Source organism: Oncorhynchus kisutch, linkage group LG13 (assembly GCF_002021735.2).
Source record: "Oncorhynchus kisutch isolate 150728-3 linkage group LG13, Okis_V2, whole genome shotgun sequence".
NCBI lineage: Eukaryota > Metazoa > Chordata > Actinopteri > Salmoniformes > Salmonidae > Oncorhynchus > Oncorhynchus kisutch.
The window spans coordinates 31,926,885-31,945,165 of record NC_034186.2 but is presented as its reverse complement, the minus strand read 5'-3'; the positions used below and the strand labels follow the sequence as shown (position 1 = coordinate 31,945,165).

Genomic DNA, 18,281 nt, shown 5'->3' with positions numbered 1-18,281 from the left:
ACTACCTGTCTGACTCCTCTGCGTATTCAGAGAGAGAGAGCTAACGATTTAACAAAGACCCAGTTGAAGCCATCATGGGGCCTTTGAGGCTTGCAGATGAAAGGATTCTATGATCTCTGTAGGTTTCAATCACCTCTAAAAAGTTGCTACGCCACAGTTCCATGGCCCTGGGTTTAATACATTGCCCCCTCAAACTTTGTCACACCTGGCCATAAGTCAAAAACACTGAAACCTGATACTACATTAATCTATGTCTTTGAAAAAGTTTGGACACACCCACTCAGTTCTTTCAATGAAATTCAGTTCCCATGTGTTCAATACAGGTGGTCTCACCTCTACCCGAACTCTCACATTGAGATGTCCAAGGCAACTAAGGACTAAATCTGACATAACGGCCTGAGAGGACCTTGAGGCTGCAGTGTAAACATTCATGTCAGTACTCTCTCCCCCACCAAGCCCAATACAAGCTGTTGTTTTGTTTTGCTTTCCTGGTGTTAAAAGGACATAATAAGTGCTACAAACGATTTAACATTTTCACAAAGAAATATGGAAATTGCTCCTGTACCTCTGAGCTCTCAGTCAGATCCTCCTTGTCCTTGCGCTTTGGGATGTCGATGGCAGAGTTGTGGATGATGCCCTGCTCTGTCATCTGAGTCTTGTTGAACTCTCTCTCTCTCTCTAACATCTCTCTTTCCATCACCTGGAACAGAAGATCACTCTGAGTGACTGGGTGACACATATCGATCTATCTCAGCCAAAGAGGACTATGTATAATCAAATCATTTGTTTTTGTATTTGTGTGTGTGTGTGAGAGAGAGAGAGAGTGTGGTGGTATGTGTGGGTCTCTGGGTGTGTGGTATGACCCAGTCTGTTACCTCTTTGGGGGGCATGGGCCAGGGGGGCTCATACTGTTCTTGTTTTCGTGACTCCATGTTGGTACCAGAGGAGTTAGTACCAGTGCTGAGGGGAAGCTGGTTCTTGCCCACCATGTTCTGCACTGACTTCACCATATTCTTCAGGTCCTCTGGGTACGGTGTGGGGTAGCGCTTCAGATTGATCTCAACCTGGACGGACAGGACAAGCAAAATAAGCGGTAATAACAAGATACAAACGGGGAAACTGAGGTCAACAGAAAGTCCTGTGAAACCTTGACTTTTCCAGAGTTGTCCTCCTCCTCCTTCTTCTCCTCGAACTCAAAGGCGACGGTCATCCTCTGCTGACGCTGCTCCTCCCATAAGGTGGGGTTGAAGCTGTCGCTGTCTGACTGGTAGTCTACAGAGAGGACGGGCAGGAAAACAGGGAGGTGTCACTGACTTATTGTGCACTGGTCTCACACTGGTGCTGTTCTGACATGCTCACTTCACCAACAGCATACAGTGCACTGGCACTTAACCCAACCATCTGTCAAACGCCCTCAAGTGGAACCTCAAAATGGATTCAATCCCTGAGTAAATTTACACCTTCAGTCTATCTGACCCTCAAAGGGTAGTTCAGTGACACATGCTCTGCACACATATCACTATACCCATTACTATGAGGGATACCAGTGTTATTTCAAGCACCATTCATCAATTGTAAATACATATCCATGGCACCTTAGCGATCACAAAATCACATACTCATAGTACTGTAACATCCACTTTGTGGGAATACTTGGCTATGAGCATTTTCCCTCATGTCAGCATGTGTTACATTTCCACCCACAGTATCTGGCTAGCTCACCCTCATCATGTCGTGGTTGCTGAGGGAACATATAGTTGGTGAGGACCCTCTGCTTGGTCTCTGGATGGGCCTCTGTCTGGAGAGGGATCAGGGCCTTGGACTGCACACAGAAGACAATCACACATCACTGACACTTCAAGTATAGCTAACACAGCTAAAACTATAGATTTGATCCAAAAATGTAAAGGTCTGTTTCTTTCTAACAAAACAATATATAAGATCATATTTACCTGATTGTCTGAGAGCCAAAGAGCAGCAAGATCTTTTAGTTTTGTGAAAGTGAATGGGAGATTCTTTAATCTGTGTAAGGGAGAAGAAGACGAAATGGGAGTAAGAAGGCATATCATCTCAATGAGTACACTGTGTTCGGGTGTGTTCAAGGACACAGATCATCATTAAGTCCCATGTGAAAAGCCAATATTATTCCTCTGCCAAGGAACTATAATAGCCTGCCTCTGACTGACTGACACCCACTACTCACCTTGGCAACACGCTCAGCAAACTCTGCCTCACTTTGACAACAGAAATATGTCAGAGGAAGACAGTGTTGTGGGCTAGCGTAGGCAGGATGATGCAGGGTTGGGGTGATTCGGTGCCCATTCTGAGGCAGCCTATCAGCTCTGTGGTGTGTGGTGCTGCGTGTAGAGGCAGGTCTGACTAATGGCTGTCGTGTGTTAAGTGATGGTCAGGTTTAATTACCTTGGATCCAGTTAATCACTGGCAGAGCAACCAAACATCTCATAAAGAGCTTTCTTAATTAGCCCGTGGGCAGGGGGAAGTGCTTTCTAAGGCTGTGCAGCTATCTTAATGTGCTATTAACAAAATAATAACCACTAGCTAGCTTCCCTAGTTTTTATAAAATCCTCAGAAGAATGCCCCACTCCACCTACGCTCTATGTAAATATATAGACACACAACACAAGCCTTTTCCTCGTCAATGAGAGTGTGAGGAACATATGGATTCACTGTGTGTCTGCATTTCTGTGTGTCTGTGTTTCTGTGTGTGCGTGTGCTACTGTATGTATACATAGCAGAGCAATCGGTAGATACCTATTGTCGCTTAAATTGAGAACACGTAGCTTGGTCATCTGCCCAATCTCATCAGGTAGAAACTCTAGTTTATTGGAGCGCAACGACATGACGGTCACATTCTTACAGTTCCCAATCTGCAACAAAAGAGCCAAGCAGATATTTCGGTGATCACTTTCCATCTTCCATGCACCAAACCATATAAATGACCAGTTTTGAGGAAGCTACTCTGAAAATATAATTTACCACGCTACCAATTACTTCACACTGGAAGTCACCATGCACCGCTGCATGGCAAAAAAATTAACTACTGACAACACTACCAAGATTTGAATTTAGTTCAACTGCCACCAAGCTACTGCAAAACATAGTTAAATTACTAGTTGAACTAGATGTAGTTCACTATTCCCCAACACTGTTAAATACACAACCAAATGCATTGTGTATGTGTGTGAGTACAGGAGCACTGTGAGGATATAGGGACAGACGGACGTACCTCCCTGGGTAGTTCAATGAGAAAGTTTTCATCAGCAGAAAACGTGCGAAGGTTGGGCAGGTAGCCAATGGTGGGGGGCAGGGACTCTAATTCATTACAGCTGCAGTCAAACTCCTCTAAAAGCGATAAACTAGGTAGAAGAAGAAAGAGGAGAATGAGTCCCTTAAGAATCCTTCATGCCACAGCTACTTCCACTTGGTTAGTTATTAGTGTAACATCAACATATAAAGAAGCACAATAACCAAAACCCTATCAATAAAAAATAAAGGAAAAACAACCACAAATCTGCATAGATTTTCTACTACACATGTCTTTGATGTACCATATTAATATGTGCATATCATTTTGTCAAGAACCTGCGAAGCACAGACCTACTTACACAGACCAACTTAATTTGTACGCAAAAAAAATGGGCTGTGAATTATTGAAGTGGAACATTTACATACACTTAGGTTGGAGTCATTAAAACTTGTTTTTCAACCACTCCACAAATGTCTTCTTAACAAACTATAGTTTTGTCAAGTCGTTTAGGACATCTACTTAGTGCATGACACAAGTCATTTTTTCAACAATTGTTAACAGACAGATTATTTCACTTATAATTCACTGTATCACAATTCCAGTGGGTCAGAAGTTTACATACACTAAGTTGACTGTGCCTTTAAACAGCTTGGAAAATTCCCCAAAATTATGTCATGGCTTTAGAAGCTTCTAATATGCAAATTGACATAATTTGAGTCAATTGGAGGTGTACCTGTGGATGTATTTCAAGGCCTACCTTCAAACTCAGTGCCTCTTTGCTTGACATCATGGGAAAATCAAAAGAAATCAGCCAATACCTCAGAAAATATTGTAGACCACAAGTCTGGTTCATCCTTGGAAGCAATTTCCAAATGTCTGAAGGTACAACGTTCATCTGGACAAACAATAGTACGCAAGTATAAACACCATGGGACCACGCAGCCATCATATCGCTCAGGAAGGAGACGCGTTCTGTCTCCTAGAGATGATCGTACTTTGGTGCGAAAAGTGAAAATCAATCCCAGAACAACAGCAAAGGACCTTGCGAAGATGCTGTAGGAAACAGGTACAAAAGTATCTATATCCACTGTAAAACGAGTCCTATATTGACATAACCTGAAAGGCCGTTCAGCAAGGAAGAAGCCACTGCTCCAAAACTGCCATACAAAAACAGACTACGGTTTGCAACTGCACATGGGAACAAAGACTGTACTTTTTGGAGAAATGTCCTCTGGTCTGATGAAACAAAGATATAACTGTTTGGCCATAATGACCATCGTTTGGAGGAAAAAGGGGGAGGCTAGCAAGCTGAAGAACCCCATCTCAATCGTGACACATGGGGGTGGCAGCATCATGTTGTGGGAGTGCTTTGCTGCAGGAGGGACTGGTGCACTTCACAAAATAGATGGCATCATGAGGAAAGAAAATTATGTGGATATATTGAAGCAACATCTCAAGACATCAGTCAGGAAGTTAAAGCTTGGTCACAAATGGGTCTTCCAAATGGACAATGACCCCAAGCATACTTCCAAAGTTGTGGCAAAATGGCTTAAGGACAACAAAGTCAAGGTATTGGAGTGGCCACCACAAAGCCCTGACCTCAATCCCATAGAAAATTTGAAGGCTGAACTGAAAAAGCGTGTGCGAGCAAGGAGGCCTACAAACCTGACTCAGTTACACAAGCTCTGTCAGGAGGAATGGGCCAAAATTCACCCAACTTATTGTGGGAAGCTTGTGGAAGGCTACCCGAAACGTTTGACCCAAATTAAACAATTTAACGGCAATGCTACCAAATACTAATTGAGTGTATGTAAACTTCTGACCCACTGGGATTGTGATGAAAGAATGAAAAGCTGAAATAAATCATTCTCTCTACTATTTCTCTGACATTTCACATTCTTAAAATAAAGTGGTGATCCTAACTGACCTAAGACAGGGAATTTTTTACTAGGATTAAATGTCAGGAATTGTGAAAAACTGAGTTTAAATGTAATTGGCTAAGGTGTATGTAAACCTCCGACTTCAACTGTATCATAATGATACAAGCATTATTTCACTCAAGCCACAGGCAGATTCATTTCAGCAGCAGGTTGCATTATTTGTTATTGACTGTATTTGTTGTTGACAGATACAGTCTCAGATTACTGATCCCTCCTTGGTGTAGAGACATTAATGGAAACAAATCATAATTGTGTTCCTTATAAGAGTAGATCCATCTAAGACATGTACAGACTACAGAAAGGTGAAATCCTGAATCAAATGGATTCATGAGGATCATGGCAATATTCAATACCATGACTTGATAGAATGAGAGATTTTTACAGACAAACCACAACATTTATTCAACTTTATTAATTCCATGAGTGAAAATGAAAATGAATACTCACTATCTGGTGGTGCCAGTATCTCTTTTCAATCAGATTATAATCAACAGAATGCTTTTTACCAAAATCGGGAATATTAAATACTGAACTTCATGAATGACAAACTTAACTCTATATCTTATATTATACCTTAAACTCTAAAGCCACAGTGTTTATTGAGTCAAATGCCCTTGCCTCTTTGTCAGATTTGAAAGGACAACGTGAGCAAAAACAACAACAACTGTCCAGTTTTTAAATTCAAACTCCAACAGAGCGTTTAGTGTAAAATGTCATTGTATATGAACAGGATAGGATGAGGGAAAGAGCTGCCTCCCCAAACTGGAAAGACTTCATTTAAGCAATAAGGCCTGAGGGGGTGTGATATATGGTCAATATACCACAGCTAAGGGCTGTTCTTAAGCACGATATAATGTGAAGTGCCTGGATACAGCCCTTGGCTGTGGTATATTGGCTATATACCACAAACCCCCGAGGTAACTTATTGCTGCTTATCAACGTTATTAGAACAGTAAACAGTTAATTTTGTGTCATACCACAGCTTTAAGTCAATCAGCATTTGGGCCAATCACCATTTACAATTGTATTTATTTATTATACACACAGCAGAGTCATTAGCTCAACATTTGTCTGAACAGGCTGGCCCAGCTGGCCTCCCATATGCAGGCCTTTTACTAGAGCTGCTTCCCTGGCCGGAACATACAGACAGGGGACATTAAGGTGAGCACTTGCCTGAATAAACATGCTGTGGCGAGGAGGAACGCGTACAGGAGACAGGGATTTACAGTCTACTTACCCTATTTTGGCGCGTCCACTAAGTGGCCCATTTTAGATGCATGTGAAATAACCACAACACACAAAACCGACCAATGACAAACCAAGAAAAAAAGGTGTACAGGAAACAGTATCACAGGCTTGGGGAGCAGCAGTGGGGGAGGCAGGGCACGGTAAGGATGAACATGACATGATGAGCTGTAAGGTGGTGACCCTGACTTATTACATCCCAGTAACTGGGCGTCTTCAGACTTGACCCCCAGAATTGCCTCTGACTCATTCTAGTTTACAGATTAAACTGATATAGTATATATAAAACAAGCAAATCAACTTGGCTGGCTATTGTGTTTGAGTTTGAGGTTACAATACAAGCAGATGAAGCTTGGGAAGTGTTTTTTTTTATTTTTTTTACATCAGAGTCAAGTCCACTAAGACAGCCTCCATTTTAAATATTGCACAACAAATGAATGGCACACCCCCAAAATGTATCCCTCCCTCCCTCCCTCCCTCCCTCCCTCCCTCCCTCCCTCCCTCCCTCCCTCCCTCCCTCCCTCCCTCCCTCCCTCCCTCCCTCCCTCCCTCCCTCCCTCCCTCCCTCTCTCAGTGCCGCCAACTGAGACACAATGTTCTACATCACTCTGTACTTGGTGTGAACAGTGATGGAGCAAATCAGCGTTAGTCGATGTGAGGTGAGAAGCAGCATCAAGGAGAAGGTGCCAGAGTGAGACAGCAGAGTTTCAGACCCCTTCTATCCACAGGCCGTGTTGACTACAGCAACAAACCACTGGCATAGAAGACGAGCTAAGATTAAGATGCAATGTGTCAACTGAATTTACCATCAAAATCTGTCTCTGAAGGCTTTTAATTTGGTTATGCAATAGATGCCCTAAAACGGACTAACATTCAGTTCAATGATAGATATGCATTAATAAACAAGACTTGGAATTTAGTTTAGCTTTTGGCCACATCCTTTCAAAAAATGTCATTTGGGAAGTTCAGGGTTTGCAATTTGAGAAGTGAAAGTACTGACCTTCCAATGGTGTTAGGCAGTGAGGTGAGCTGGTTGTCATCCACTTTTAGTGTTGTGAGCTTCTTCAACATTCCTACAATGGAGACAAAGACATAACTCTAGTTTCACTATTCATTTGATGTTATGTCATTGATTCTTTAAAAAAAGGAACAAATACACTATGAGAAGCAAAGTCAAAAGAGAAGAACACGGTTAAAAGGAATTTTTCAAACCCATTGTCTATATAATCCTCTTACCGGTTGATTCATCTACAGCCAGGAAATTATTGACAAACTTATTAAGTACAAAATTACTTAATAGATTGTGCAAATTAAATTTGAGGATTCAAACACTTTTCTCTCCAAATAGGAATGGCATTTTAATGACGCATATGATTGATAATGGCAATCCAACTCAGGGATTTGCGCTCTCAGATAACAACCTCCAAGAGGAGCCGCCAAGATGAATGCAGTCATTACAAAATTAATCATCCTCTCCCCACCTTATCTCCTAATCATCATTTGTTGATCCTTTTTCTTTCTAACCAGGAGATCCTATTGTTCCAGAGGCGAGAGAGAGGAGACAATCTAACCAGGAGATCCTATTGTTGCAGATGGGAGAGAGAGGAAACAATCTAACCAGGATATCCTATTGTTGCAGAGGGGAGAGAGAGGAGACAATCTAACCAGGAGAATCTATTGTTCCAGAGGGGAGAGAGCAGAGACAATATAACCAGGAGACCCTACTGTTCCAGAGGGGAGAGAGCAGAGACAAACTAACCAGGAGATCCTATTGTTGCAGAGAGGAGAGAGCAGAGACAATCTAACCAGGAGATCGTATTGTTCCAGAGGGGAGAGAACAGAGACAATATAACCAGGAGATCCTATTGTTGCAGAGAGGAGAGAGAGAAGACAATATAACCAGGAGATCCTATTGTTGCAGAGGGGAGAGAGCATAGACAATCTAACCAGGAGATCCTATTGTTCAAGAGGGGAGAGAGCAGAGACAATCTAACCAGGAGATCCTATTGTTCCAGAGGGGAGGGAGAGGAGAAAATCTAACCAGGAGATCCTATTGTTGCAGAGAGGATACAATTTAACCAGGAGATCATATTGTTGCAGAGGGGAGAGAGCAGAGACAATCTAACCAGGAGATTCAATTGTTGCAGAGGGGAGAGAGCAGAGACAATATAACCAGGAGATCCTATTGTTGCAGAGGGGAGAGAGAAGAGACCATCTAACCAGGAGATCCTATTGTTCCAGAGGGGAGAGGGCAGAGACAATCTAACCAGGAGATATTATTGTTCCAGAGGGGAGAGAGAGGAGACAATATAACCAGGAGATCCTATTGTTACAGAGGGGAGAGAGCAGAGACAATCTAACCAGGAGATCCTATTGTTGCAGAGAAGATACAATTTAACCAGGAGATCATATTGTTGCAGAGGGGAGAGAGATGAGACAATCTAACCAAGAGATCCTATTGTTCCAGAGGGGAGAGAGGAGAGACAATCTAACCAGGAGATCCTATTGTTCCAGAGGGGAGAGAGCAGAGACAATCTAACCAGGAGATCCCATTGTTCCAGAGGGGAGAGAGCAGAGACAATCTAACCAGGAGATATTATTGTTCCAGAGGGGAGAGAGAGGAGACAATCTAACCAGGAGATCCTATTGTTCCAGAGGGGAGAGAGCAGAGACAATCTAACCATGAGATCCTATTGTTGCAGAGAGGAGAGAGAGGAGACAATCTAACCAGGAGATCCTATTGTTGCAGAGGGGAGAGAGAGGAGACAATCTAACCAGGAGATCCTATTGTTGCAGAGGGGAGAGAGAGGAGACAATCTAACCAGGAGATCCTATTGTTCCAGAGGGGAGAGAGAGGAGACAATCTAACCAGGAGACCCTACTATTCCAGAGGGGAGAGAGAGGAGACAATCTAACCAGGAGATCCTATTGTTCCAGAGGGGAGAGAGCAGAGACAATCTAACCAGGAGATCCTATTGTTGCAGAGGGGAGAGAGAGGAGACAATCTAACCAGGAGATCCTATTGTTGCAGAGAGGATACAATTTAACCAGGAGATCATATTGTTGCAGAGGGGAGAGAGCAGAGACAATCTAACCAGGCAGGAGATTCAATTGTTCCAGAGGGGAGAGAGAGGAGACAATCTAACCAGGAGATCCTATTGTTCCAGAGGGGAGAGAGCAGAGACAATCTAACCAGGAGATCCTATTGTTCCAGAGGGGAGAGAGAGGAGACAATCTAAATAGGAGATCCTATTATTGCAGAGAGGATACAATTTAACCAGGAGATCATATTGTTGCAGAGGGGAGAGAGCAGAGACAATCTAACCAGGCAGGAGATTCAATTGTTGCAGAGGGGAGAGAGCAGAGACAATATAACCAGGAGATCCTATTGTTGCAGAGGGGAGAGAGAGGAGACCATCTAACCAGGAGATCCTATTGTTGCAGAGAGGATACAATTTAACCAGGAGATCATAGTGTTGCAGAGGGGAGAGAGCAGAGACAATCTAACCAGGAGATCCTATTGTTGCAGAGGGGAGAGAGATGAGACAATCTAACCAAGAGATCCTATTGTTCCAGAGGGGAGAGAGCAGAGACAATCTAACCAGGAGATCCTATTGTTCCAGAGGGGAGAGAGCAGAGACAATCTAACCAGGAGATCCTATTGTTCCAGAGCGGAGAGAGCAGAGACAATATAACCAGGAGATATTATTGTTCCAGAGGGGAGAGAGCAGAGACAATCTAACCAGGATATCCTATTGTTGCAGAAGGGAGAGAGCAGAGACAATCTAACCAGGATATCCTATTGTTGCAGAGGGGAGAGAGAGGAGACAATCTAACCAGGAGATCCTATTGTTGCAGAGGGGAGAGAGAGGAGACCATCGAACCAGGAGATCCTATTGTTCCAGAGGGGAGAGAGCAGAGACAATCTAACCATGAGATCCTATTGTTGCAGAGGGGAGAGAGAGGAGACAATCTAACCAGGAGATCCTATTGTTGCAGAGGGGAGAGAGAGGAGACAATCTAACCAGGAGATCCTATTGTTGCAGAGGGGAGAGAGAGGAGACAATCTAACCAGGAGATCCTATTGTTCCAGAGGGGAGAGAGAGGAGACAATCTAACCAGGAGACCCTACTATTCCAGAGGGGAGAGAGAGGAGACAATCTAACCAGGAGATCCTATTGTTGCAGAGAGGATACAATTTAACCAGGAGATCATATTGTTGCAGAGGGGAGAGAGCAGAGACAATCTAACCAGGCAGGAGATTCAATTGTTGCAGAGGGGAGAGAACAGAGACAATATAACCAGGAGATCCTATTGTTGCAGAGGGGAGAGAGAGGAGACCATCTAACCAGGAGATCCTATTGTTGCAGAGAGGATACAATTTAACCAGGAGATCATATTGTTGCAGAGGGGAGAGAGCAGAGACAATCTAACCAGGAGATCCTATTGTTGCAGAGGGGAGAGAGATGAGACAATCTAACCAAGAGATCCTATTGTTCCAGAGGGGAGAGAGCAGAGACAATCTAACCAGGAGATCCTATTGTTCCAGAGGGGAGAGAGCAGAGACAATCTAACCAGGAGATCCTATTGTTCCAGAGGGGAGAGAGCAGAGACAATCTAACCAGGAGATACTATTGTTCCAGAGGGGAGAGAGAGGAGACAATCTAACCAGGAGATCCTATTGTTACAGAGGGGAGAGAGCAGAGACAATCTAACCAGGAGATCCTATTGTTGCAGAGGAGAGAGAGCAGAGACAATCTAACCAGGAGATACTATTGTTCCAGAGGGGAGAGAGAGGAGACAATCTAACCAGGAGATACTATTGTTCCAGAGGGGAGAGAGCAGAGACAATCTAACCAGGATATCCTATTGTTGCAGAGGGGAGAGAGAGGAGACAATCTAACCAGGAGATCCTATTGTTGCAGAGGGGAGAGAGAGGAGACCATTGAACCAGGAGATCCTATTGTTCCAGAGGGGAGAGAGCAGAGACAATCTAACCATGAGATCCTATTGTTGCAGAGGGGAGAGAGAGGAGACAATCTAACCAGGAGATCCTATTGTTGCAGAGGGGAGAGAGAGGAGACAATCTAACCTGGAGATCCTATTGTTGCAGAGGGGAGAGAGAGGAGACAATCTAACCAGGAGACCCTACTATTCCAGAGGGGGGGGGAGGAGACAATCTAACCAGGAGATCCTATTGTTGCAGAGGGGAGAGAGAGGAGACAATCTAACCAAGAGATCCTATTGTTCCAGAGGGGAGAGAGCAGAGACAATCTAACCAGGAGATCCTATTGTTCCAGAGGGGAGAGAGAGGAGTCAATCTAACCAGGAGATCCTATTGTTGCAGAGAGGATACAATTTAACCAGGAGATCATATTGTTGCAGAGGGGAGAGAGCAGAGACAATCTAACCAGGCAGGAGATTCAATTGTTGCAGAGGGGAGAGAACAGAGACAATATAACCAGGAGATCCTATTGTTGCAGAGGGGAGAGAGAGGAGACCATCTAACCAGGAGATCCTATTGTTGCAGAGAGGATACAATTTAACCAGGAGATCATATTGTTGCAGAGGGGAGAGAGCAGAGACAATCTAACCAGGAGATCCTATTGTTGCAGAGGGGAGAGAGATGAGACAATCTAACCAAGAGATCCTATTGTTCCAGAGGGGAGAGAGCAGAGACAATCTAACCAGGAGATCCTATTGTTCCAGAGGGGAGAGAGCAGAGACAATCTAACCAGGAGATCCTATTGTTCCAGAGGGGAGAGAGCAGAGACAATCTAACCAGGAGATACTATTGTTCCAGAGGGGAGAGAGAGGAGACAATCTAACCAGGAGATCCTATTGTTACAGAGGGGAGAGAGCAGAGACAATCTAACCAGGAGATCCTATTGTTGCAGAGGAGAGAGAGCAGAGACAATCTAACCAGGAGATACTATTGTTCCAGAGGGGAGAGAGAGGAGACAATCTAACCAGGAGATACTATTGTTCCAGAGGGGAGAGAGCAGAGACAATCTAACCAGGATATCCTATTGTTGCAGAGGGGAGAGAGAGGAGACAATCTAACCAGGAGATCCTATTGTTGCAGAGGGGAGAGAGAGGAGACCATTGAACCAGGAGATCCTATTGTTCCAGAGGGGAGAGAGCAGAGACAATCTAACCATGAGATCCTATTGTTGCAGAGGGGAGAGAGAGGAGACAATCTAACCAGGAGATCCTATTGTTGCAGAGGGGAGAGAGAGGAGACAATCTAACCTGGAGATCCTATTGTTGCAGAGGGGAGAGAGAGGAGACAATCTAACCAGGAGACCCTACTATTCCAGAGGGGAGAGAGAGGAGACAATCTAACCAGGAGATCCTATTGTTGCAGAGGGGAGAGAGAGGAGACAATCTAACCAAGAGATCCTATTGTTCCAGAGGGGAGAGAGCAGAGACAATCTAACCAGGAGATCCTATTGTTCCAGAGGGGAGAGAGCAGAGACAATCTAACCAGGAGATCCTATTGTTCCAGAGGGGAGAGAGCAGAGACAATCTAACCAGGAGATACTATTGTTCCAGAGGGGAGAGAGAGGAGACAATCTAACCAGGAGATCCTATTGTTACAGAGGGGAGAGAGCAGAGACAATCTAACCAGGAGATCCTATTGTTGCAGAGGAGAGAGAGCAGAGACAATCTAACCAGGAGATACTATTGTTCCAGAGGGGAGAGAGAGGAGACAATCTAACCAGGAGATACTATTGTTCCAGAGGGGAGAGAGCAGAGACAATCTAACCAGGATATCCTATTGTTGCAGAGGGGAGAGAGAGGAGACAATCTAACCAGGAGATCCTATTGTTGCAGAGGGGAGAGAGAGGAGACCATTGAACCAGGAGATCCTATTGTTCCAGAGGGGAGAGAGCAGAGACAATCTAACCATGAGATCCTATTGTTGCAGAGGGGAGAGAGAGGAGACAATCTAACCAGGAGATCCTATTGTTGCAGAGGGGAGAGAGAGGAGACAATCTAACATGGAGATCCTATTGTTGCAGAGGGGAGAGAGAGGAGACAATCTAACCAGGATACCCTACTATTCCAGAGGGGAGAGAGAGGAGACAATCTAACCAGGAGATCCTATTTTTGCAGAGGGGAGAGAGAGGAGACAATCTAACCAAGAGATCCTATTGTTCCAGAGGGGAAAGAGCAGAGACAATCTAACCAGGAGACCCTATTGTTCCAGAGGGGAGAGAGCAGAGACAATCTAACAAGGAGATCCTATTGTTACAGAGGGGAGAGAGAGGAGACAATCTAACCAGGAGACCCTACTATTCCAGAGGGGAGAGAGAGGAGACAATCTAACCAGGAGATCCTATTGTTGCAGAGAGGATACAATTTAACCAGGAGATCATATTGTTGCAGAGGGGAGAGAGCAGAGACAATCTAACCAGGAGATCCTATTGTTGCAGAGGGGAGAGAGATGAGACAATCTAACCAAGAGATCCTATTGTTCCAGAGGGGAGAGAGCAGAGACAATCTAACCAGGAGATCCTATTGTTCCAGAGGGGAGAGAGCAGAGACAATCTAACCAGGAGATCCTATTGTTCCAGAGGGGAGAGAGCAGAGACAATCTAACCAGGAGATACTATTGTTCCAGAGGGGAGAGAGAGGAGACAATCTAACCAGGAGATCCTATTGTTACAGAGGGGAGAGAGCAGAGACAATCTAACCAGGATATCCTATTGTTGCAGAGGGGAGAGAGAGGAGACAATCTAACCAGGATATCCTATTGTTGCAGAGGGGAGAGAGAGGAGACCATTGAACCAGGAGATCCTATTGTTCCAGAGGGGAGAGAGCAGAGACAATCTAACCATGAGATCCTATTGTTGCAGAGGGGAGAGAGAGGAGACAATCTAACCAGGAGATCCTATTGTTGCAGAGGGGAGAGAGAGGAGACAATCTAACCAGGAGATCCTATTGTTGCAGAGGGGAGAGAGAGGAGACAATCTAACCTGGAGATCCTATTGTTGCAGAGGGGAGAGAGAGGAGACAATCTAACCAGGAGACCCTACTATTCCAGAGGGGAGAGAGAGGAGACAATCTAACCAGGAGATCCTATTGTTGCAGAGGGGAGAGAGAGGAGACAATCTAACCAGGAGATCCTATTGTTGCAGAGAGGAGAGAGCAGAGACAATCTAACCAGGAGATCGTATTGTTCCAGAGGGGAGAGAACAGAGACAATATAACCAGGAGATCCTATTGTTGCAGAGAGGAGAGAGAGGAGACAATATAACCAGGAGATCCTATTGTTGCAGAGGGGAGAGAGCAGAGACAATCTAACCAGGAGATCCTATTGTTCAAGAGGGGAGAGAGCAGAGACAATCTAACCAGGAGATCCTATTGTTCCAGAGGGGAGGGAGAGGAGAAAATCTAACCAGGAGATCCTATTGTTGCAGAGAGGATACAATTTAACCAGGAGATCATATTGTTGCAGAGGGGAGAGAGCAGAGACAATCTAACCAGGAGATTCAATTGTTGCAGAGGGGAGAGAGCAGAGACAATATAACCAGGAGATCCTATTGTTGCAGAGGGGAGAGAGAAGAGACCATCTAACCAGGAGATCCTATTGTTCCAGAGGGGAGAGGGCAGAGACAATCTAACCAGGAGATATTATTGTTCCAGAGGGGAGAGAGAGGAGACAATATAACCAGGAGATCCTATTGTTACAGAAGGGAGAGAGCAGAGACAATCTAACCAGGAGATCCTATTGTTGCAGAGAAGATACAATTTAACCAGGAGATCATATTGTTGCAGAGGGGAGAGAGTAGAGACAATCTAACCAGGAGATCCTATTGTTGCAGAGGGGAGAGAGATGAGACAATCTAACCAAGAGATCCTATTGTTCCAGAGTGGAGAGAGGAGAGACAATCTAACCAGGAGATCCTATTGTTCCAGAGGGGAGAGAGCAGAGACAATCTAACCAGGAGATCCCATTGTTCCAGAGGGGAGAGAGCAGAGACAATCTAACCAGGAGATATTATTGTTCCAGAGGGGAGAGAGAGGAGACAATCTAACCAGGAGATCCTATTGTTCCAGAGGGGAGAGAGCAGAGACAATCTAACCATGAGATCCTATTGTTGCAGAGAGGAGAGAGAGGAGACAATCTAACCAGGAGATCCTATTGTTGCAGAGGGGAGAGAGAGGAGACAATCTAACCAGGAGATCCTATTGTTGCAGAGGGGAGAGAGAGGAGACAATCTAACCAGGAGATCCTATTGTTCCAGAGGGGAGAGAGAGGAGACAATCTAACCAGGAGACCCTACTATTCCAGAGGGGAGAGAGAGGAGACAATCTAACCAGGAGATCCTATTGTTCCAGAGGGGAGAGAGCAGAGACAATCTAACCAGGAGATCCTATTGTTGCAGAGGGGAGAGAGAGGAGACAATCTAACCAGGAGATCCTATTGTTGCAGAGAGGATACAATTTAACCAGGAGATCATATTGTTGCAGAGGGGAGAGAGCAGAGACAATCTAACCAGGCAGGAGATTCAATTGTTCCAGAGGGGAGAGAGAGGAGACAATCTAACCAGGAGATCCTATTGTTCCAGAGGGGAGAGAGCAGAGACAATCTAACCAGGAGATCCTATTGTTCCAGAGGGGAGAGAGAGGAGACAATCTAACCAGGAGATCCTATTGTTGCAGAGAGGATACAATTTAACCAGGAGATCATATTGTTGCAGAGGGGAGAGAGCAGAGACAATCTAACCAGGCAGGAGATTCAATTGTTGCAGAGGGGAGAGAGCAGAGACAATATAACCAGGAGATCCTATTGTTGCAGAGGGGAGAGAGAGGAGACCATCTAACCAGGAGATCCTATTGTTGCAGAGAGGATACAATTTAACCAGGAGATCATAGTGTTGCAGAGGGGAGAGAGCAGAGACAATCTAACCAGGAGATCCTATTGTTGCAGAGGGGAGAGAGATGAGACAATCTAACCAAGAGATCCTATTGTTCCAGAGGGGAGAGAGCAGAGACAATCTAACCAGGAGATCCTATTGTTCCAGAGGGGAGAGAGCAGAGACAATCTAACCAGGAGATCCTATTGTTCCAGAGGGGAGAGAGCAGAGACAATATAACCAGGAGATATTATTGTTCCAGAGGGGAGAGAGCAGAGACAATCTAACCAGGATATCCTATTGTTGCAGAGGGGAGAGAGCAGAGACAATCTAACCAGGATATCCTATTGTTGCAGAGGGGAGAGAGAGGAGACAATCTAACCAGGAGATCCTATTGTTGCAGAGGGGAGAGAGAGGAGACCATCGAACCAGGAGATCCTATTGTTCCAGAGGGGAGAGAGCAGAGACAATCGAACCATGAGATCCTATTGTTGCAGAGGGGAGAGAGAGGAGACAATCTAACCAGGAGATCCTATTGTTGCAGAGGGGAGAGAGAGGAGACAATCTAACCAGGAGATCCTATTGTTGCAGAGGGGAGAGAGAGGAGACAATCTAACCAGGAGATCCTATTGTTCCAGAGGGGAGAGAGAGGAGACAATCTAACCAGGAGACCCTACTATTCCAGAGGGGAGAGAGAGGAGACAATCTAACCAGGAGATCCTATTGTTCCAGAGGGGAGAGAGCAGAGACAATCTAACCAGGATATCCTATTGTTCCAGAGGGGAGAGAGAGGAGTCAATCTAACCAGGAGATCCTATTGTTGCAGAGAGGATACAATTTAACCAGGAGATCATATTGTTGCAGAGGGGAGAGAGCAGAGACAATCTAACCAGGCAGGAGATTCAATTGTTGCAGAGGGGAGAGAACAGAGACAATATAACCAGGAGATCCTATTGTTGCAGAGGGGAGAGAGAGGAGACCATCTAACCAGGAGATCCTATTGTTCCAGAGGGGAGAGAGCAGAGACAATCTAACCAGGAGATCCTATTGTTCCAGAGGGGAGAGAGCAGAGACAATCTAACCAGGAGATCCTATTGTTCCAGAGGGGAGAGAGCATAGACAATCTAACCAGGAGATACTATTGTTCCAGAGGGGAGAGAGAGGAGACAATCTAACCAGGAGATCCTATTGTTACAGAGGGGAGAGAGCAGAGACAATCTAACCAGGAGATCCTATTGTTGCAGAGGAGAGAGAGCAGAGACAATCTAACCAGGAGATACTATTGTTCCAGAGGGGAGAGAGAGGAGACAATCTAACCAGGAGATACTATTGTTCCAGAGGGGAGAGAGCAGAGACAATCTAACCAGGATATCCTATTGTTGCAGAGGGGAGAGAGAGGAGACAATCTAACCAGGAGATCCTATTGTTGCAGAGGGGAGAGAGAGGAGACCATTGAACCAGGAGATCCTATTGTTCCAGAGGGGAGAGAGCAGAGACAATCTAACCATGAGATCCTATTGTTGCAGAGGGGAGAGAGAGGAGACAATCTAACCAGGAGATCCTATTGTTGCAGAGGGGAGAGAGAGGAGACAATCTAACCTGGAGATCCTATTGTTGCAGAGGGGAGAGAGAGGAGACAATCTAACCAGGAGACCCTACTATTCCAGAGGGGAGAGAGAGGAGACAATCTAACCAGGAGATCCTATTGTTGCAGAGGGGAGAGAGAGGAGACAATCTAACCAAGAGATCCTATTGTTCCAGAGGGGAGAGAGCAGAGACAATCTAACCAGGAGATCCTATTGTTCCAGAGGGGAGAGAGCAGAGACAATCTAACCAGGAGATCCTATTGTTCCAGAGGGGAGAGAGCAGAGACAATCTAACCAGGAGATCCTATTGTTCCAGAGGGGAGAGAGCAGAGACAATCTAACAAGGAGATCCTATTGTTACAGAGGGGAGAGAGAG

General features: G+C 45.0%; 1 protein-coding gene across 12 annotated transcripts in view; it reads right to left on the bottom strand.

Moving 5' to 3' along the window:
• Positions 1–18,281, bottom strand: part of LOC109902980 (leucine-rich repeat-containing protein 7) — a 219,693-nt gene that overhangs the window by 18,541 nt on the left and 182,871 nt on the right. For 11 of the 12 annotated variants that reach the window (XR_004202371.1, XM_031786022.1, XM_031786023.1 and 8 more), the window contains 9 exons: positions 7,454–7,526; positions 6,446–6,463; positions 3,248–3,377; positions 2,773–2,888; positions 1,953–2,022; positions 1,723–1,822; positions 1,148–1,272; positions 876–1,064; positions 566–700 (listed from right to left, as the gene is read on the bottom strand). Coding sequence is in view for 11 of the 12 variants with exons in the window: in XM_031786022.1 (XP_031641882.1) it covers positions 566–700; positions 876–1,064; positions 1,148–1,272; positions 1,723–1,822; positions 1,953–2,022; positions 2,773–2,888; positions 3,248–3,377; positions 6,446–6,463; positions 7,454–7,526 (956 nt within the window). In the remaining variant the exon portion in view is untranslated. The remainder of the gene's footprint in view (positions 1–565; positions 701–875; positions 1,065–1,147; positions 1,273–1,722; positions 1,823–1,952; positions 2,023–2,772; positions 2,889–3,247; positions 3,378–6,445; positions 6,464–7,453; positions 7,527–18,281) is intronic. The other variant, XM_031786020.1, reaches the window with a different exon arrangement.